Source organism: Trichoderma harzianum (assembly GCF_003025095.1).
Source record: "Trichoderma harzianum CBS 226.95 unplaced genomic scaffold M431scaffold_7, whole genome shotgun sequence".
Taxonomy (NCBI): domain Eukaryota; kingdom Fungi; phylum Ascomycota; class Sordariomycetes; order Hypocreales; family Hypocreaceae; genus Trichoderma; species Trichoderma harzianum.
Genome location: NW_020209255.1, coordinates 804,021 through 823,859, shown reverse-complemented (window position 1 = coordinate 823,859; position 19,839 = coordinate 804,021). Strand labels below are relative to the sequence as shown.

At 47.3% G+C, this 19,839-nt stretch overlaps 11 protein-coding genes and 1 non-coding gene across 12 annotated transcripts; 5 read left to right on the top strand and 7 right to left on the bottom strand.

Moving 5' to 3' along the window:
- Window positions 1-45: 45 nt before the first annotated feature.
- M431DRAFT_495782 (hypothetical protein) lies at window positions 46-723 on the bottom strand (the record flags this gene model as incomplete). Its single annotated transcript, XM_024917414.1, has 1 exon — window positions 46-723. One exon carries the CDS (start codon window positions 721-723, stop codon window positions 46-48), a length of 678 nt encoding a protein of 225 aa, XP_024773508.1.
- Window positions 724-1,129: 406 nt separating this feature from the next.
- Window positions 1,130-1,241, bottom strand: M431DRAFT_t111. The gene has a single exon. It is a non-coding gene; the product is annotated as a tRNA-Pro (tRNA).
- An 859-nt stretch (window positions 1,242-2,100) lies between these two features.
- Window positions 2,101-2,515, top strand: M431DRAFT_495781 (hypothetical protein; the record flags this gene model as incomplete). The annotated part of the gene is made up of 2 exons (XM_024917413.1): window positions 2,101-2,428; window positions 2,490-2,515. 2 exons carry the CDS (start codon window positions 2,101-2,103, stop codon window positions 2,513-2,515), a joined length of 354 nt encoding a protein of 117 aa, XP_024773507.1.
- Window positions 2,516-2,754: 239 nt separating this feature from the next.
- M431DRAFT_495780 (hypothetical protein) lies at window positions 2,755-3,454 on the bottom strand (the record flags this gene model as incomplete). The annotated part of the gene is made up of 2 exons (XM_024917412.1): window positions 2,755-3,390; window positions 3,449-3,454. 2 exons carry the CDS (start codon window positions 3,452-3,454, stop codon window positions 2,755-2,757), a joined length of 642 nt encoding a protein of 213 aa, XP_024773506.1.
- Window positions 3,455-3,554: 100 nt separating this feature from the next.
- Window positions 3,555-3,977, bottom strand: M431DRAFT_444739 (hypothetical protein). Its single transcript, XM_024915228.1, has one exon. It carries the CDS (start codon window positions 3,927-3,929, stop codon window positions 3,714-3,716), a length of 216 nt encoding a protein of 71 aa, XP_024773505.1. The 5' UTR covers window positions 3,930-3,977; the 3' UTR covers window positions 3,555-3,713.
- A 565-nt stretch (window positions 3,978-4,542) lies between these two features.
- On the top strand, window positions 4,543-5,392 carry M431DRAFT_495779 (hypothetical protein; the record flags this gene model as incomplete). The annotated part of the gene is made up of 3 exons (XM_024917411.1): window positions 4,543-5,163; window positions 5,233-5,320; window positions 5,370-5,392. The coding sequence occupies 3 exons, from the start codon at window positions 4,543-4,545 to the stop codon at window positions 5,390-5,392; spliced, it is 732 nt and encodes a 243-aa protein (XP_024773504.1).
- Window positions 5,393-5,550: 158 nt separating this feature from the next.
- On the bottom strand, window positions 5,551-8,507 carry M431DRAFT_6109 (hypothetical protein; the record flags this gene model as incomplete). Its single annotated transcript, XM_024921576.1, has 9 exons — window positions 5,551-6,002; window positions 6,058-6,165; window positions 6,239-6,281; window positions 6,330-6,408; window positions 6,459-6,494; window positions 6,551-6,731; window positions 6,801-7,008; window positions 7,102-8,309; window positions 8,363-8,507. 9 exons carry the CDS (start codon window positions 8,505-8,507, stop codon window positions 5,551-5,553), a joined length of 2,460 nt encoding a protein of 819 aa, XP_024773503.1.
- A 535-nt stretch (window positions 8,508-9,042) lies between these two features.
- Window positions 9,043-9,900, top strand: M431DRAFT_6108 (hypothetical protein; the record flags this gene model as incomplete). Its single annotated transcript, XM_024921575.1, has 1 exon — window positions 9,043-9,900. One exon carries the CDS (start codon window positions 9,043-9,045, stop codon window positions 9,898-9,900), a length of 858 nt encoding a protein of 285 aa, XP_024773502.1.
- Window positions 9,901-9,990: 90 nt separating this feature from the next.
- Window positions 9,991-12,930, bottom strand: M431DRAFT_482677 (hypothetical protein; the record flags this gene model as incomplete). The annotated part of the gene is made up of 6 exons (XM_024916057.1): window positions 9,991-11,032; window positions 11,082-12,111; window positions 12,180-12,416; window positions 12,443-12,501; window positions 12,751-12,828; window positions 12,872-12,930. The coding sequence occupies 6 exons, from the start codon at window positions 12,928-12,930 to the stop codon at window positions 9,991-9,993; spliced, it is 2,505 nt and encodes an 834-aa protein (XP_024773501.1).
- Window positions 12,931-13,574: 644 nt separating this feature from the next.
- Window positions 13,575-14,966, top strand: M431DRAFT_88196 (hypothetical protein; the record flags this gene model as incomplete). Its single annotated transcript, XM_024923883.1, has 4 exons — window positions 13,575-13,861; window positions 13,927-14,128; window positions 14,180-14,398; window positions 14,457-14,966. 4 exons carry the CDS (start codon window positions 13,575-13,577, stop codon window positions 14,964-14,966), a joined length of 1,218 nt encoding a protein of 405 aa, XP_024773500.1.
- Window positions 14,967-15,402: 436 nt separating this feature from the next.
- M431DRAFT_117289 (hypothetical protein) lies at window positions 15,403-16,613 on the bottom strand. Its single transcript, XM_024911995.1, has 2 exons — window positions 16,182-16,613; window positions 15,403-16,120 (listed from the first exon to the last, which is right to left on the bottom strand). Exons 1-2 carry the CDS (start codon window positions 16,441-16,443, stop codon window positions 15,582-15,584), a joined length of 801 nt encoding a protein of 266 aa, XP_024773499.1. The 5' UTR covers window positions 16,444-16,613; the 3' UTR covers window positions 15,403-15,581.
- Window positions 16,614-17,436: 823 nt separating this feature from the next.
- Window positions 17,437-19,834, top strand: M431DRAFT_495773 (hypothetical protein; the record flags this gene model as incomplete). Its single annotated transcript, XM_024917410.1, has 3 exons — window positions 17,437-17,497; window positions 17,557-18,287; window positions 18,341-19,834. 3 exons carry the CDS (start codon window positions 17,437-17,439, stop codon window positions 19,832-19,834), a joined length of 2,286 nt encoding a protein of 761 aa, XP_024773498.1.
- Between the last annotated feature and the right edge of the window lie 5 nt (window positions 19,835-19,839).

The window sequence follows — 19,839 nt, the reverse complement described above, 5'->3', positions numbered from 1 at the left end:
TCCTAATTATGCCCTTCGCTCCCTTTGTGTCCTCGTGAAAAAACCTCACATCCTGGGCCTGACTGAAATCCACGTGCTCGAGCATCGTGCCAGCTCAACTCCATTTCCATCTCTGACCTCGCACTTGATCCTCGTTTTCCTGCCCTCCACGCCGTCCACCCACGCATTCACCAACACCGTCTGATTGATGGGACCCGGCTTCAAGAACTTGATATCAAGCCCAGCCGTCACGCTCGCAGTCCCAAACACCTCGCCGGTCTTGCCCAGCGCCATATTGATCTCGTGCAGCGTCCCCATCGCCTCATCCACCATGGTCATCATCATGCCCCCGTGCAGCACGCCTTCATACCCAGAAAGCCCCTGCCCCAGCGCGAAGAGAGAGCTCACGTGCATGATTGGGCGCTCGTGATCCTGTAAATGCGCTTCATCCTCCGTGTGGAAGAAGCAGAGCATGTGCTGTAGGCCTCGTGGGCCGGAGAGGGTAGAGCCGACGAGCTGGTCGTGGGCTGGGCTCTGGGGGTTGAAGCATTGCGGGATAAAGGGGATTGTGTTTGGCGTCTGGATGAGGCATGCGCACCAGGGGATGGAGAGGAAGTGGGAGACGGAGGAGGCGTAGAGGCTTGGGGGCGTGTTGGGGGGGATGAGGCCTAGGGGAGGGCTGAGGACGCGATTGAGGGGCGTCAGGGAGAGGGGAGTGACTGTTGTTTCGTTTGGTTGCGGCATTTTTAAGGAAGTTGATTAGCGAGAGGAAATATCGCGATATAACATTGAGTGTGAGGACTGAGATGTAGGTGTAGATGTAGGTGTAGACCGTGATGGTGATATCAAATGCTGGTGTTTTGAATTGACTAAACGGGGAGATCCAAATGCCCAATTCGGGTTGCCGAGGTCGTCCACTTTTACCCGAAATTGGGGACCTGGCCTGGGAACTGTACAGTACAACTAGACGCAAGGTAGCACTGAGCATACAGCCCAAACAATAAGATGTTTGCAACGTGCGAGGAACAAAAAGTAAACACCAACAATCGCCACTCATTCTTGGAGAACCACGTCCAAGCTCAGGACATGTCATCTAGATAGTATCTGGAAGCGAGAAAAAAGATACAGTTGCTCAGAGCAGCAAAAGATGGGGCTTCACCGGGATTCGAACCCGGGGCCTCCTGCAAAGGCGATTCTAGAGAACCGGGGACTCCAGGTTTGTTTTTCCCGAAGCAGGAATCATACCACTAGACCATGAAGCCTGTGTTTGGTGTGGTTGGCGATGAGGCGATTCCTAGGAGGATCATGAAGGATGATGTGGGACGGAGGCCGAATATGGATTAAGCATTATGTACACAATGCTTGAATTGCTGCAACTGGATGGCAATTACAGTTGCACAAAGAATGCCGTGGAGTGAATCAAGTCTGTTATTTTGTCTCGTGTTATCACATGTACTCAGTATATATGTAGCTTGCCGCTGCGTGTCATTCACATCCATCAATTGAGCTGTCCCAAAATGACTAAAACCTTCTGCGCTTCTGAAACGAGACCGTCTGGAAAGAGTGTCTGCAACAACACTGCAATTTATCCCAAAGAAATTATTGTCATTGCCATGTACCAGCCAGTTCAATTCTTCTCGTATGTGAAATTCTCGTGTCAGCTCTGCTTTGCCTGTGATTTTTATTGGTAGGTCGGCACATATGTTGTTCCAAGACCGGCACCGCATATGTTGTTTCACAGCAATATTTCCTTCATGTTAGGTTTGCGCTGATAGGAAGCCACACTGATGCCTAATTGATCTAAACAGAACATTTATCAAGACTTATCCAGCTTGCGACATTCAGTAAACGACATCCTAAAGCCCATCTATGGAGTCTAGATATTCGCGAAAGGATTTCTCCCAGCTCGCCGCACCGCCATCCTCCAATTTCAAGTGGGCAGGATCAGGCAGCGGATGGACCTCTCACCCACATAAAGCGCGGGGAATAACAGAGGTATCGAATCGAAACACAATCTCAAAAGACTCGACACAGAGAAGGGAGCTGTGCGCGTTCAAGTTGCGGAATCGAGACACAATATCGAAAGACTTGACACAACGCGATGGATCGTTTAAGCCCGAGATGCAAAATCGAGCTGCGACGTTAAAAAATAAAATTGAGAACGACAATCCACGCATAACCGCCCTCGGCCCGGGTGACTCCCTCAATCCTCCCATTGACGTTGACATTTCAGAGCTTTGGCGCAGCTTAGACGAAGATCACAAGAGTGACTTCCACTCCAAACCAGTCCAACTGAATAGACGGCCTGCCGTCCCAGACTGGGATTCTATGCAAACAGACTTTACAAAGCCGTTTCCGATGGGTGCCATATCGCCCAACGCCAGTCCTGGCCTATACGCGGTCCATCAGCCAAGTCCTGCGCAACAACAGCAGTATTTGCAACAGCGGTGTGAGTGAGAGCGCGAGGAGCCTGAAAATATCTTTTGGTACTAACATAGGCCTGAACCTAGTTAATATGAATAACCCAAGAGCCTAAATAAAGGGTTGCTATTCGACAACAGAAACTTCAGTGTTCACCAGCAGCAACAGGCAGCGATGGGGCGTGCATATATGTAACCATCCTCAGTGGCTCTAATTTTGGGCGTGCATAAAGAGGAGAGGCCTCAGAATTATCGCATTAAGTACTTATATCAATGAAACTTTAGTTGTTGTCATATACCAGCTAATCTAATTCTTCTCGTATGCGAAATCCGTCGCATACTCTTGTCCACGACTTTACACCACCACTAGCATAACCATTACCATCGCCGCCATCAGCCAGCGGGCATTTATTCTCGCCGTACTTGCGGCTCCAAACTCCGTCCACCTGCGGCAATCATCATTGCCTTCATGATCATCGTAATTTACTGTTCTCCAAATGGCAAAACTCCGAATCGGATATGCCGCAGTCTTGCAGTCACCGTGCTTGTCGGTTTGGCAGTTGATCCAGTAGAACGGCACATCGTCGCTCTTTTCATCGCCAAGGCGCACATCCTGGCAATCAGGTAGTGTGTATTGCTCATAGAACCACCGACTTGTCCTGCCTTCATGCGGCACGAGCTCGTTTACCATCCTGACCCAAGTGTGCGTGTAATTTGCGTTTTCGTCGTAAAGGTCTTGGTTGATGAGATCCCAACTAACACCCCAAGGTGTCGGGTCCCCGCCACTTTGTTGCTTGGATTTTTGGAAACCGGAATTGCTGTTCATGGAAAAAATGTCGCTCATGTTGAAGCAGGTGTTTGCCTCCGGGATAATAGGGGTGGTGAGAGTTATGGCTCTGCTGATATCCTTGGCTTTGCAGGAGTCGCCCTGGCTGTCTGGAAAAAAAGCGATTGCAAGTCTGCCATATAATTCTTGTGGAGGACTAGAACACTCCATCAGTATAGGGTTGCTTGTTAAATATTGGATATTTTTGTTGTTGAGGTCTTACCGCCATAATCCACATCAGCCCATACATGAGAGAAGGCTGCGAATAAAAGGATGGCACCTTTCATATTTGCCATGGTAGTCAAAATGTCTGTCAAAAACTTTTGACTCAGAGCAAAAAAAAAAAGAGGAAGAGGGGTGGAAAATGAAGTTTGGAGAGAAAAGGTGGGAATGTGCGTGCGACGCAAACGCATCCTTTTATCTCGGGATGGTCAATGCGGTTGAGAAATAGATGGAACCACGTCATCAAATCGACGAAAACTATGCAGTCAGTGGCAAGGACCAACATTGAGAAGCGATTGGTATGCAGAGTGAAGCGCTGAATGCCATTCTCTCCACTGCAAAGGAGAGACTTGGTGCTGGTTGGTGCAATAGTCAGGGTGTTGATGGGTTGACAAAATTGAGGATAGCCAAGGACAGCAAGAGCACAGGCTTTGTAACAAATGTTGTCTGTTGAATTTATTAATATCAATACCACCTTTCATCAACTTAAACAAAAATGCTGTCTTTTCACACGCTTTCTTCCAGCGTCGTGTTCAACTCCACCACTCTCGAGTCAGGTCAAAGTACTCCCGGTTTGGGAGAAAAGGAACAGTCAAAAAGATCTTTAACTTGAGTTACATGGACACATCTAATGCATTTTGTGGTTCATACCTACTAACTGGCCCAAGGGTAGGTAATCATTCATATTCTGCGACATATATAAAGACAGGCAATGTCTGCTTTTCTCGTAAAGCACCATGAGTTGCACAAGAATAGTTCTACTCACTCTTGAACGTTTCGTCTACTCCTTACTTGCATGGATAGGGACACATCTAATGTTATTTAATATTACTACATGGAATAGAAGTTTGCATAGTGGTCATGTTAATGCCTGGGTGTTTTTGTGCGTTAATTTACTGTGATTCCTATTGGTACGTCGGCTAATCAGTTGTTCCAAGATCGCTCGCCAAAAAGCATCTCTTGCATTAGATCGCAGCATGGCATATTGCCCCAACATCTATCGCGAAATACGTCTAGAATTTGTCTCTAATAAAACAGCTGTCAGCGCCGCACAAGCTGTGATACGTACTCAGCGACTAATATCCGAGCTTTACCATGGATTCTGCAAATCACCTGGGGCGTTTCTCCAACCGTAGGATTATGCCAGCGACACCGTATCCCTCTGGCTCCAGCCCCACCTCCACCTCTACCTCCAGCTCTATGCGGGTAGGTTCAAATGCTCAATGGACTTCTCAGCCCTATAAAGCACGAGGCATGGATGATGTGCAAAATCGAAGTACGATCTCAAAAGACAAGATACAGGGTGATGAGCAGCGCATGGCGGATCTTCTGGCGCAGCATGGGAACAAAGTCATGAGATCTCAGCATATGGCTCTAAATGCCGACACGACGCATTCAGCATTGCAATCGTTGGTGAATACGCTTCGGGACGATCAATTTGGCAGAATACAAACGATGGATTTTCGCGACGGGGACCATCCAAAGGGTTTCATAGAGGTCATCGATCCTGCAGAAAGCGACAAGTCATCAATGAGCGGTCTTTCGGAAACGAGCGATCTTTCGAAAAAAGGTGACAATTCGGACAAGGGCGACGATCTAGAAAAGAGCAATGATTGGGAGGGAAGGTATCCTAAACGTGGCAAGACCAGAATTCCAGACCATCTGGTGCATGAAGACGCGCTGCAGTACTTAGGCTATCATGACTACGTTCACGATGTAGGATATGGATTGTCCCCATTCTAGAAAGGCCAATCTCTCTGCAGCAATGCTGACACCATGTGTTAGGGGAACATTATCGTCATCCAATTAGCTCTTGGTAAATCCCAGATTGATGAACTTCTACAAACAGCCGATGACATTCGGGAAGGAAGATGTTTGTTTTGTCTTACGCAACTGTGGTTCTACATGCTAATATTTCCCAGTGAAGCTTGACAAGCGGAGATAAATGTGGTAACGGTTCGAGAGAAGAAATTACGTACGCAATTAGAGGTAGCTTTAATTGGTAATAGCTGTCTATCTCTATCAGTAATCTTGAACGTTAAAACCTGACTGCACGCCCATTGCGATCATAATGGTTGTTATATTTATATCGATTCAATACACCTATCTTTCCCTCTTATCCCTCTGGATTTCATCTGCCGAATACCCCTTGTTCAATTCAATTAAGTACTCATCGAACTTGTTTGCTTCCCTAATCACAGCCTGGATATGTTCGTAGCCTAGCTTTTTACGTTGGTACATGGCGAGCTGACGTGCCGTGGATATCGTGTTTCGGATTTGACGACCATTCATGCTTTCGTCCGCCAATTCTTCCACTCTATCTCTTATTTCATTGATGTTGATTCCATAGCCTAATGCTGTGCCATCTTTCTCGTCAACACTCCTCTCGATATCACGAGATTTGTCTTCAAGTTGCTCCAAACGCTTCAAGAAATTTATCCAGATTTGCAGTCGCTGACTTCTCTCCAGGCTCTTGTACCGCAAACTCAGCTGAATGCGTGATTTGAAAGCTTCGTCAAAGATACCAACACGGTTACTCGTCAAGATGAGAATTCCTAGGACGAAAATTAGCCTTCACTATTGGTTGCAGTTAGCAAGAGCTGATATCACCGTCATAATATTCCAACACTCGAAGAAAGACAGAAACTAGAGCATTCCGTTCCAGATTGTGAAGAGATCGTTGTTGCAGAAAAACATCCGCTTCGTCTAACAAGACAACTACAAGGAAGCAAAAAATAATTGTAAGAATCAAGTTAAAACGAAATGATTTAAATTTGGAATGTCAGCTTACCGCAACCCCAAGTCTTTCCGAGATGTAAAACGATTTCAAGGTACTGTATATAATTAGATCTTATCCAATCGTATGTCTTAGGCAGCATTACATTCTCGACATCCTGAGCGCTTGTACCTATGTCTCCACAGGTGACCCTATACAAAGGCTTCTTTGCAATTTCCGCGACACTTGAAGTTATTAGCACCAAATTCAATGTAGCTGATATCAATTGAAATACCTTTCTGCAGTCAAAGTTTTGCCAGTTCCGGGGCCTCTAGCAATCAGATATCAGTTTCTAAAGGTTTTATGCGCCTCATAAGTTGTTCCTACCCGTGGAGCAGAATAAAGAGCCCATTGCCCTTCCCACGGATGAGGTCTGCATTCTGTGAAGCGCGAAGTTGGTTCGTGACTACAGCTTGGATCATGTTTTTGGTTTCTTGGTCGATGACAAGGAACTCAAAAGCTTCAGTATTCCATACGACATCTTCTATGTAGTGTACGTTCAGGGTGACTGCCAAGATATCAGTTCTCGCCATATAAGAATGCGCTGTCAAACTGAATCAGCCCAAGTGTCACTCACTCCATTCTTTTGTCTGCATGTTAAATCCAGCTATCGAAGTAGGAAGGCACAAGAAAAAATTGTCCCCTAACATTGGGCTTTGTTCGGAAAGGTATCGAACGGGTAGTTCTTCTCCATCAGGTAATTGGAATTGTTGTTCTGTTTCGTTGCCTTGATTGCGATGCATTTGTTTGTAAGTAGCGATATCTATCATAAAACGCGAGTCCATCTGTAGGAAGATATTCATTAGAAAGAGAAAAGAACAAGGCTCACACGCATATAGAAATGCAGAAAAAAAGATGCATTAGTTTATACAACTTACCGAAATTTGCGTAGCATTGTCTGTTTTCCCGCTATAAGACACGTAATGCCTTTCACGGCACTTCCAAAACATGTTACCGCGCTTTCGTAGGGCACTAACAATCTCCTGACTAGCAAATTCAATTGGATATACGGGCATATCGGTGATGAGAAAGCTCTCAATTGCGGATGGGAGGTCTTCGATGGAGAGGCTGCTAAAATACTTGTGAAATTTTCCGTCAAATTTCCATGAGTACACTGGAGCTGTTACTGTTGAACTGCGCCGAAATGGCCTTTGGAGCCAATTCTGAAGGACGTATGCTTTGATCTTTGCGATATCCATATCCTTTCGTTTCATTATAACTATTCGGTTGGGGACCTGAAAGGTGAGCCGTTTGATGTAGACTGATGCAACACGGTTGAAGCGACTCACAAAGAGATAGTCTATGTATTTAGCCGATATCCTCTTCTCGGCCAAGAACTGGTCAACAGTTGTCCATTCTTCGGACATGCAGCTAAAGATATACTTGAAGAATACATCTAGGTGTCGCTGTGCATCTTGTGACTGTTTCATTGTCACTTCTTCAGCTTCTTTGCGGCGATGGAACAAGAACATGTATGGGTGCTCGATAGTCGGGTTTTCTTTCTCATCCAAAAATGGATGAGGTATTCCTTCGAATGCCTCGCTAGCAAGATTCCGTAGCGCTAGCTTCAGATCGGCTGAGATGAGTTGAATTTGCTCGCCCACTACAAAAGTCGAAGCATCAATATCCAAACCCAATTCAATCTTACTCTTATTGATTTCAGGTGGTAAGTCACCACAACACTCGTAATCCTTATAAACAATAAAAGCAATCTCTTTGTTTCTCTCAAGAAACAGGTCAAAGTTATTGATAGGCTTGCTACCTCTGAGATGGACATCTGGGCCCTCCTCAACTGCCCACGGTTGTTCAAGATACAACCAAGTTCTACCGCGAGCAGCATGGCAACGAACTGAGTAAATGATCTGGCCCCGGGGAGGCCCAAGCTTCTTTGTCACTTTGGACCTCAAACTATCCAGCTCCTTGAGATTTTGAGATGTACGCTCTATTGCTTTAAAGAGATCTTCGTCCGATACCTGTGTAGTCACATCCACAAGTCGACATATCTCGGCTCGCCAGTCGATCGTAAGCACAGGGCGATATGTGGGGGGACATCGTTTCGAGCGCGACGACGGTGATTCGCTAGAATCTAATATTTCGTGTTAAAAGTGCCATCTGAGAGGAGAAGGACAGATGATTTACCACTTGAGTTACTTGAGTCACCCACATTTCCTTTCGCTGATGCAACTTTGTCATCATCAGAAGCTTTGCGTCCAGACGAGGTAAATGCTGACTTCCTCTCTCTACCAAGCGGGCGTTGCCGTCGCCGGGCAGTTGAAGAAGGCATGGCATGTGAGGGTTCGAGATGATGACTTAGGTATATTGCGAGATTTAACTGATTGATGGTACATATAGATGGAAATAACTCCGCAGCTGATGTCTATGAATGCCGTGTGCGGAGTCTACATGCAAAACAGGAACTTCGACTGCCTCTTCATAGGGATATGTACCTCTACTAGGTAGATATTAGGTACCAAGTATGTACAGATGTAAGTACTAGGCACCTAAGTAACGAGAAAATTTATGTGCTTATATCGACCTGATCCCAGTACAGATACTACCTAGTAGGTAGTGTGAACAAATGGATGATAAGGCACCTACATAAACTTACTAGTGTATGTACCGTTGGGGATTTTGAGATCCCTGTGCTAAATGTGTAATGATTGGGCTCTGGGTGTTTCGCAGGTGCGGAGTAAGGCGTCAAGGCTTGCATTACAACAACAGCCTGAGTATACTAAGTACTCGGGCATAACAGACTGCTCATGATTTTAAATGACAATGGATTCAATTTCTTTCTGCATTAGTTGAGTTGCTTTGCTGAAATGGGGCCACGACCAACGCATTACTTCCTTGCGCCCGTTGGGAACCCTCTTAATGGGCAGATCAAACTAGGCAATATTATCGCGCTCCCAAGACTTGCCGACGACCCCATCAATGAGAATCATGTTTCATTAAGCTCCATCCCAATGGAGATTACTGAGCACAATGAATATGATTACACATTCAACGTGAATGCGAAAAGCGGCGGACGAATCGGTATCTGGGCATCATTCCTACAGACCATAGGCCTAAAAGCAGAAGCAACTCTAGAAGACAGCCGTCAGCATAGCGAACAATGGGCCTTTGAAAAGTTGCAGACAATTTCCTTCGCACCAAAACTGGCATACATCACCAAATGCCTAGAAGACGACGGCGTGCGGAACTTTTTGCGGATAAATAAGCCGCACTTTGGGGCCTCGAATTTATACATGATTACCGGTATCAAAGTCGCTTACGGTGCTTCGTCCGTCGTGCAGTACGCAAAGAAGAAAGGAATAGCTCTGCGCTTGGGGTCAGGTTTCACAGGGAACCATGTTGGGCCTGAATTTTCTCGGAATGACGAAATTGGAGTCTCTCAATCGCAGGGCGGAGCCGACCCGTTTGTCTTTGCTTTCCGTTTGCGAAGAATTAAATTGTCGCTGTCGGGAGAGGTCAGTCACGAACAGTACAGCAAAGGAGCGATGCTCGGCATCAAGGGAGACGAAGATGATGACCCAGGTGCACAAATCCCTATTATTGTTGAGGATATTGAGAGCGATGAGGATGTGAATGGGTCTGAATTCCAGCTAGAGAGCAGGGATGCGCTGGATGAGTCCTCGCCTGGAGATGGTCTTTGCAAATGTGTGATATCAGAGGACTGAACCTGACAATACTGTAAATAGCATCAGATGAGGTAGCAAGCGATATTTGAAGATAAATGCTAATTCCAGGCTTGTCTCTATCCAATTGCCTCAACTCTCTCCTTCTAAAGGGAAAACTTCCGACCCTACAGCAAGTCCAAACTCGTTTCTTAGTTCGTCCACAAGGCTGTAAGCAGTGAACTCTCTAGGCTGTCCAGGTTTACCGAGGAGTGTCCATGGTAAGAGAAATTTGAATCTATCAGGCCCTTTCTCAGCGCTCATTCGCTCAAGTATGGCAATCATGGCTGACATTTCCTTCAAACTATTCTGCACCGTTTTGCTTGCTTGAAGAGGAGGCTGCCTTGCAAATTCCAGCACCAAAGCGCCTATACCTGCAGCGATGGCACACGCAAAGGATGATCCATCGTAGAGGGCCGCTGAATGGGGGCTTGTGAGTTTTGTACCAGGTGCACTAAACCTTCGGCCTCTGCCATATGAGGATACGGATGATGCGGTTGTTCTTGTATACTCGCCGAATCCATCAGCGGCATCTATCGCAATGACTTCTGGCGCCCGAGAAGGATATAAAATGTCGTTTGGGGGACCAAGTAGACCATCATTAGACGTAGAAGCAAACATGTGAACTCCTTGACGGCGTGCGAATCGGATCGCGTTTCTAACACCATCGTGATCGTCAAACGCCCATCCAAAAGACATGTTGATAATGTCCACACCCCATCCACCCTTCTCTGGATCTTCAACAGCCTTCTTAATTGCTCTTTCTACAGCCTGTTTGTCAGGAAAGAGTTCCCGGTTGCCATCTTTGCTGGACGTAGCTACGCGACAGATGTATAGAACGGCGCCGAGGCTAACTTTGAGCAACTGTACAGCGACCGCTGTGCCATGGCCTGAAGGATCTTTCATGGCTTCTAAATCTGTCTCGTCTTCGACAAAGCTGACAAACTTCTTGATACGATGCATATATGGTTTGAGAGACTTCTTGTCATGTTCTTCAGTGTAGGCGAATCCAGTGTCCAGTACGGCAATTTTAACGGGTTTGAATGAGATGCCTTTTGCGCTTCTGGAAGAATATATAGCGGGCTGGGTTTTTGAAGTCAAGTTCTTGAACCATGATATAGGCGATCCTTCGCTACTAATTGTTAGTCAAGAAAGTCGAGGAAGGAGAATATGTGATTTCGTACGTCACCCCAGAGTCCGCAGCTTGAAAACTTCCAAGGCCACTTCTATGCGTGCCCTCTACTAAATTTTGGCGCTCTTCCTTTCGGTTGCCATTAATAGGATCCGACTGCGTGGAATTTTGGTCAAAGGTCTCCTTCGTAGTCTCAGTGTCGTCCGCCAATGCCGGTAGCGATACGATAACCCTAGGTTTGTTTGACTGCGGTAAATAAACACTCGCATGCTCAGATTCAGATAAACCGTCTGCATGTGGTGGAGATTGAGGCGCCATATCAACTGACATGATGCGAGTTGTAGCTCCAAGGAGTCCATCGATACTCCGACCGGTCAAGATCATAACTCTCAGGTCTGTCTTCTGGCCCCGAAGTTTGTGGATCAGATTGAAAAATCGAGCGGGCCAGGAAAAGGCATCTCTAGAATGCTGGTGAAGAATCGAAATATCCAGAACTATATACACTTGCTCTTGGTAAGATAGAGCCGCTTCGATACTCGAAAACCAATCTTCATGACAAGCGGTTTGGAAGTTGAATGTCATCTTGTCCAGAAAGGATAGGGCGTCATTGGCTAGAAAGGAGAGTGTTCCATCTTTAACTGACGAGGGTATTATCCGTAGGCATTGGACAGCGATTTGGCGCAGGACAGCACCGCCTCTAGAGACGCCTCTGGAGAATGAGTTTTCGTAAAAGAAGGTCGGTAATGGGCTGAGGAGGAAAACAGTCGGACACCTCTCCTGAAGGTAGTCTACCATTTCAACGCTGAACTTCTCCAGTCGCTCTACAGACTGTGAAGTGCCCTGAACTACTAGAACAGAGGGTTCTGGGCCAGAAATCCATTGCGTCAGCTCGCGTCTTTCCCAAATATCGGCAGTATAGGTGTCTTTGGCTGCACGATGGTCTTGAAGCGCTTTGCTGCGGTCCTTTGCGTAATTTTGATCAACAACGATGGCATCGCCGCAAAAAGCCGGTATTTGCCAGAACAGAGACAGGTTGTTGAGATGTAGAGGTGGTTTGTTTTCGGCTTTAGATTGGAGGTAGTCTGCGTACTCATCATCGTCGTTTAATTTCAACGAGGATATGTAGAAATGGGAATACGTATGTGCATACCACTAGTTAGATTCGAAAGTAGGGTGAGAAGATCAGTACGATATTGTTGATCAGAATTTTGCTGTCTTGCATCGATGATGCCTAGATACTCCTCCCTCCGTCGCGCTGTACGCCGTCGCGCTGTGAGATTATCACTTGTATCGGATTCCAAGATGCGTATTTGTCTTTCAATTTCATCGACAAGACACTGATGCGATAGATCCATAATATGTCGCTTGCTGGCCGAGTTGAATCCCGCTGCAATTCGTTTATTCGTAGCCCACCAAGCGCCCAGGTTTTGAGTACAATATCGAGGAGGGGAAGTAAAATAGTAAAGTATGTGCTATAACTTCATAGTTCATCAGCTCGGTTAGTAAGGTGTTTCGGGGATCTTCGAAATCTGACTGATGGATTCTTATTGGTGGTCAAGGATACCTGTATTTTCAGTCAGCACTGCTGCTGCTGCGAAAAACGGCCCGCCAGTGGAGGACAAAAAACACCACTCAGCTGCTATAAATTTCCAAGGTTGTTTAATAGGCGGCGATGTAACCTATGGATTTTTCCGCCGCATGCCCGCCTCTGAAAGATGTACTTGGCCGAGCGGCAGCCAGAGACGGAACCAGCAAGCAGTGTAGAGGTGAATGTGATGTAATAAAAAACTTCAAATCGCCTACTTGAATGTAGTAACAGTTGCTATAATAATAAAAAAATACAAGCTGTAATTGACAGATCGACCTGGCGTGGTAGGAGTAATAACAGCGACGAAAGCCATCTTGAATTGGGTTTATTGGGAAACAAAGAAATTGGAAGTGAAAGGAGAGGGGATTAAAGAACGAGAAAAGGCGTCTAAATCAAGATGCTTCAATGAAAAAACAGAGACAAAATGTATCTAAAATAATCATATATTATTCAAGGCAACGTCGTATCAGTGTGAGCCGTCGTAATGGGATGCAGATCAATGTATTACAAGATGAAGTTAGAGAGGACGAGATGGACGGTTTTTACACTGCTGGAAAATGGAAGATGAAAACTGATAACATCTATTTCACTGTCCACAAGTATTCGAATCAGTGCTGGGAAGAGTAGGGCAAACCCCGACCCGAGTTACGAGTGACCTCCAGGGCTGTAGCTCACCTCGAGCTCAGACTTGGCAGCTGCCCACTAGGACGCCTCCCCTCTCCCCTTCCCCTTTCCCTAAGAAACACTGAAGGTCCTCTATGACTCAAAGTCTAGGGATTTTTTTCTCTTTGAAACATCAGGCCATTTCTTTCCCAGAATACCTCAGTTCGTCACAGCCTCAACTTTCTTCTATCACCACTGTTTCTCTTTCATCCGTCTAACGTTAGAACCTTAAACCAGAACCACGCATCCTCATTACTGCTATGAACTAGAATAGTTGATACCATCCATTCTACGATGTATTCCCCTGCCAACGATACCAGCGGATCGGAGCTGAGCCCTCGAGAGATCGAGGTCCTCATCACCATCGAGCGGACTGGCGCAGGCCTCTCGATGGTGGCCATCACCCTCACTCTGGTGTCTTTCTTCCTGATCAAGAAACTCCGAACCACTCCAAACATGTTCATCGTCCTGGCTTCGATTGCAAATGCTGGTGCGAGCATCGCTTCCATGATTGGCTACGATGGCCTCGACAAGGGCGAAAGCTCTGCTCTCTGCCAGGGTCAAGGCTTCATCTTCGAATGGTGGGCGCTCTAGTTTTCGGCTGCTCATACCCCTATGGAGCGACAAAAACTGATGTGGTGTTTAGGTTCATGCAATCTGATCCCTGGTGGTCGTTTGCCATGGCGTTCAATGTGTTTCTCGTCTTCTTCTTCAACGCTAATCCCGCTACTTTTCGGAAGCGCATCTGGATTTACTGCATCATCTGCTTCGGCGGCCCTCTGGTGCCTGCCGTCGTCTTAGTTTCCATCCACGACGATGCAAAGGGTCCCGTCTTTGGGAATGCAGCAGTGAGACGTTCTGATCCAACCTTTGGGGTGTAATTACTGACACTCGCCTAGCTTTGGTGCTGGGTTGATTCAAACTGGAGTCTAGTACGCCTTTACGCCTACTACATCCCCATATGGATCTGCATCTTTGGATCAATCATCATCTACGTCGCCGTGGGATATCACGTATTCCGCAACCGGAACCGCCTTCGCAACTTTGCAGTCCGCATCCCAATCACAGCTAAGAGAAGTGATGGTGGAGCCAGCGAAGCTGGAGATTCAACTGAAGAGGTAAGAAATGGAAGTTTATCTTGATAGGCACTTTGCGGTATACTGACTAGCTACCCAGAGCCTCACCCGGAGACAAGATTACTATGGCACTGCAACCACTGAAGTCCAGGTCACATCAAACACGCCCGACAATGATGACTTCTCTCTTCCCATGATCCCTCCTGCCATTTACTCTCACGGCCCTGCTATTGTGTCATGCGGCCGATCGTGGGCAGTACCTCAAGCAGGGAGTTATTATGGTCAAAGCATTGAGAGATTCCCCCGACCGAGCGAAGCTCTTCCTCCTGCACGGCCACACTTTGCGCATTCAGTATTCTCGTACCTGAAGAATATAAAGTCGAGTGCTTCCATGAAACTGAAGCGACTTGATCCTGTCAAGATGGCCTACTTACGCACCAGCTTCATCTTTGGTTTTGCTATTTTGATCACCTGGATTCCAAGTTCTGTCAACCGGCTCTACAGCCTTACGTATGATGGCCGCGTTGACTTCCAGCTCAGTATTGCTAGCGGGTGTGTTTTGCCGTTGCAGGGGGTTTGGAATGCCTTGATCTACTTCACCACGAGCTAGGGCACCGTGCGTGAAGAGCTGAAAGCTTTCAAAGACAGCATTTGGCCAATCCCTCGCCGAGACTACCGCAATACTGTTCGGATGGATGGCAGATTGGATGTCGTGACGTACGGTAATCGGAACACGCTCGAGTTGCCTGCCATGGCCCGACTCAAGCCCTCGCGTGTTTCCGATGATGACGAGCTGGAGCTCTCAGAGCGCTTCCGTTGAAGCTTCTCCAGCTAATCAAGACCTGGGCGGGAGTATCTTTTCGAGATTATCTTGCTAGATTATCCTTGCTAGATTATCTCTCCAGTTAGGGGACGAAGGCCGGGGTATATTACCTAGGTGAGAGTATCGTTGCGAGATTATCTTTCCGACCAGTGAAGGCACATCGGGGTATATCTTTTTCTTTTTTTCTTTCCACATTTCATCAGAACGGAAGTGGTCATGGATGCTTGTGGGGGAGCTATATATGTTGGCGAGACGAGATTCTCCTCTCCACTCAGATTTTACAATGCTTGGTAGGTTCCTAATATTGAACTAGCAGATAGGGAGCCATGTGCTATAATATTAATAATGTTACGTGCAATTTGGTCCTGATTTTTGTGTTCTTCTCTATTTGATTGCGCAATTCTACGCGTACTTTGCATAAATGTCTTCGCCCTCAGCAGCATCAACGCCATCACGGACTACGGCGGCGACAGCTTCGTTGATATCATCATCGCCCTGCAGCAAATCTATCCACCCACTCTTGACACCATCAGCAGCAAGAATGGCATCAGCTACATGAGCTACAGTTTCTCTAGGGACCTCCCCTTTGACGTTCTTGTTTCTACCCAGTGTGACATTTCCCTTGGGATCGTCTGTCAATCTGCCGGGGCGGAGGTCAATGCCTACCAAGGTTGGGCTCTGCTTGGAAACTTCGTATAGGACTTCGTCGGCGGCGATCTTGGCTTGGTAATAGGTCGCTAGTACGCCAAAGTTGATGTTCTTGTGGTAGTCTTCCCATTCGCTGGCGGTCCACCAGGGAGCTGCTTTGCGACGGGAGCCGTTGTAGGAGACGAGGAGGAAGCGGCTGATGGAGGGTTTGGCTGCGGCGGCGTTGATGAAGTTGATTGCGGCGTCGCGGTCGATGCGGTATGTTCCTTCAGCACCGTATTTACCACCGGCACCTGGTAGAAGTGTAAGTAATAGATATGGAAATCAAAGAACCTTGGGAGTCAATTTGCATACCGGCACTCCATGCGACGTAGTCTGGGTTAACCTCGTCCAAGATGCTCGCTGCCTTCTCCTGGCTGTCGACGTCTTCGATGCTTCGGACAAGGACGCTGAGCCGACCGGGTAATCCAGCGCCGAGCTTTTCGACGGCGGGGACTTGTTCTTGTTTGCGAATTACGCTGGTGACGGTCCAGGAACGCTTGAGGAGCAGTGGGGTGAGAAGTTGGGCGATTTTGCCGTGGCCGCCGAGGATGAGGACGTGGTGTGGTGAAGCCATTTTGAGAAGTGTATTTAGGGTAATATACAGTAACGATTTACGATGAAGAGAAGTTAATTAAGAACCTACAGTAAATCAACCGATCTACTGAAAGCTGCAGCTAGGGAGCAAACGAATCTACACCAAAGCTCCAGAAGCGCCGCAGAGCTTATTAAATACCTGTAATACCTTGGTAGATACAGACCCGGATGCACCACGGCTCGGATAGCTTCCTGAAGCTATCCGAATGGGATCACGCAAGGGAGGGGCATGACGACACTTTTTTGGGCGAGGGGGCGGGGCAGAAGCAGCAGGGATTGTTTAAAGCCGAATTGAGAGTATGGAAAGCTGATGGAAGAATCTGACATTGGCGGAGATAAAAGTTTGTTTTTAAGTACCGAGGTGTTAAAAGATGTTATTGTTGACAACACCCAAGGTAAAAGTCAAGTTTGATTTATAATGATTCTGATGATGGAGCCAAAAACTGATGGCTCAACTTTGGCATCAGCATCACTGGATGAACAGAATACCAGGTAATTCAGCAGCCCAGACTTTCGACATTCCAGCCGGCATTAATATTATCAAAGCGTCATACAAGGTGGCAAACTGTAAAACCATCTTTAGGATAACAACCTGCTGAACCTTTTACTGAGAGATGATGAATCTGTCTTATGTCAGCACGCAGAGTAGCCTCTGATCTCAGCGGCATTCTGACAAGGGGGCCGCTGATCGGCACTATTGTTGAGTCTGAAGCTTGATTTTTGTTTTCCTTGTGTAGCCGCCAATCTCACGAGATGCGCTGGATCTGCTGTCCTCAGCACTACGAATACTTTTCTTCGTCTCACTGATTCTCCTTCTTCTCCTAAAAATTATATATTCAACGAACCCACAACTTCATATTTGACAAACACTTTTTCCAGATTCCCAGCGGGTGGATGCATCTTCTACAGGGCTTTCAGCTGCCCCTCATCCTCTCACCCTAGACTCAGTCCCTCTTTTTCACAAAGTACGTACATGACATCCAGCTTCTACAAGGGCCTCAGTCGCGTCATGTCCAAGTCTGTTTGCATTGTCGGTTAGTTGCACAAGAATCCAAATCTCTAAGTCACAGAAATTTCTTCTAACGGCTCCTAGGCGCCGGACCATCTGGTCTTGTTGCGGCCAAGACGCTGCTTCACAATGCACCCAAAGGACACTTCAAAGTCAGCATCTTTGACAGCCAAGCCGCCATTGGAGGGCTGTGGCCGACCTCAAAGACTGATTCAGGGCGTCTGGTACATCCATTGATGGTTGCTAATCAAAGCAGACACACGGTTCAGTTCAGCGACTTGGCCTGGGACGATGATGCGCCGCAATTTCCCCGCGCATGGCAGGTTGGCAAGTATTTGGAGCAGTATCAGAGCAGATACCTCAGCGGCAATCCCGATTTCGAGCTTCGTTTGAAGAGCCGTGTGGCAAAGGCAGAGAAGCGAAATGATGGTACAGAAGGCTGGAAGATACACATTCAGTCGGGGGACGGCGAAGAGGCGAGGGATTTTGACTACTTGATCGTTGCCTCCGGATACTTTGGCAAACCCATCATCCCCGAATGCTTCAAAAACGCAAAGAGTTCGGTTCCAATCATCCACAGCAGCCAATACCGCGACCTGAAGGGTCTCTTAGGAGAGGGCAAGCAGAAGGGAGGCAAGATTCTCATCGTTGGAGGCCAAATGTCCGGCGTTGAGATCGCAGGCACCATAGCGAGTCATCTTTCATCTGCCGTCAACTCCCCGGAGGAATCAGATATTGCCGGAATCGACAAATACTCCATTTACAATGCAATACAGCGACCTATTTGGGTGTTTCCTCTGTTCACCAGCCCCGAGGTAAGCTGATTTTCTCTTATTATATGCCTTGCCAAAGTACTCACATGCATCAGCCTACCTTTACAGCTGCCCCATTTGCGCCTTTAGATTTGGGTTCGTACAACGTCAACAACCGACCCAGACCACTCGAAAACACACAGGGCCATATCAGTCAAGAGCATGCAAACATGGTTCATACCATCTTTGAATCGTCGCTCGGTGACCAAGAACAATTCTCGCCTCTGCTGATGCCTAACCAACATGAAAGAGACCAACCAGCATATCTGGCTGTTAGCGATTGGTACAGTGATTTCGTGAGATCCGGGATGATTACTCTATCATTTGGCAAGGTTCTTTCCTTGGAGGGCGACCTCGTTACATTAGACGACCATGGCGCTCAGATCGACGACATAGCTGCTGTGGTTCTTGCAACAGGCTTTGATCCCTCTCCCTGTGTCGATTTCCTACCAAAGGACATTCTCAACACCCTCCAGCACTCTCCAAAACACCTCAGTCAAGCGCTCGCCTTGGCGTTCCACGGCACCCACCATCCAGAGGTCCCAAATCTCGGATTTGTTGGATTCTATCGATCCCCATACTGGGGAGTCATACAGATGCATGCTAGATTTATTACTGATTTATGGTCTGGTCAAACTGGCTCGAAATTGGAAGCACTGAAGCGAAAACTTCAAACGGACGACTCTATCAAGAGAACACTCAGCTTGCGAGATGATCCTAGGCTTTCTCAATTCCCCATGGGCGACTACATGTACCTCATGCAAGAATTCTCCGAGGCGCTTTCGATACCCATGCACGAATCAATCATGCCAAAGACTCCGACAACCTCTCGCAATAACCTTCCTCTCGACACGCTGACGCCCGCTCGATACCCGTCACCCAGCGATAGCCCCGAAGCAAAAGCCGAAGCCGAGAAATCGTTGAAGCAGACTCGCGACGTGGCTGTTGAATGTCTTACGACACCCCGTTTCGTCGCACGAGGCGTTTTCAGGAGCCTTCTTGGCACATGGCGGCTTGAACGCGATCTCAACAGTCGACTTCCTTCACACCCAAGCGGCAAGTTTGTCGGCACCGCCCAGTTTCTGCTTCGCGAAAGGACGTCGGAGGGCCTTCAGTGTGCCTCTGATCCAAACAGCGTCGATGCTTGCGACGAGAATGGCGGTGGAGAGGATCTAGAATATCTGTATATTGAAGACGGCGAATTCCAAACCTCGGCTGGTTTCGGATTCAAGGCAACTCGTCGGTACATCTGGCGCTATGACTCCAAGAAAGACGTCATCAGCGTATGGTTTGCCAAGCCAGACGACCAGAAGCGCGCAGACTATCTCTTCCACGAAATCGAGTTCGAAGCACCCCCGCTGGAGGACAACGAGAAGCGCGAAAAGGAAGGCTGGAAGGCAAAGGCTGGACATCTTTGCATTGATGATTACTACAACGTTAAGTACAACTTTGCGTTCAAGGCTGTGAATTTGGAGAAATGGAGTATAGAGTATACTGTCAACGGTCCGAAGAAGGATTATACGATTCATGGCACGTATGAGCGGATATGAGTGTT

Excerpts from the sequence above, each read along its gene's own strand:
- M431DRAFT_444739 (XM_024915228.1), bottom strand. The coding sequence starts at position 3,929 with ATGAAAGGTGGTATTGATATTAATAAATTCAACAGACAACATTTGTTA.
- M431DRAFT_117289 (XM_024911995.1), bottom strand. The coding sequence starts at position 16,443 with ATGGCTTCACCACACCACGTCCTCATCCTCGGCGGCCACGGCAAAATC. Across the intron at positions 16,121-16,181 it reads CTACGTCGCATGGAGTGCCG|GTGCCGGTGGTAAATACGGT; the intron begins GTATGCAAATTG and ends CACTTCTACCAG.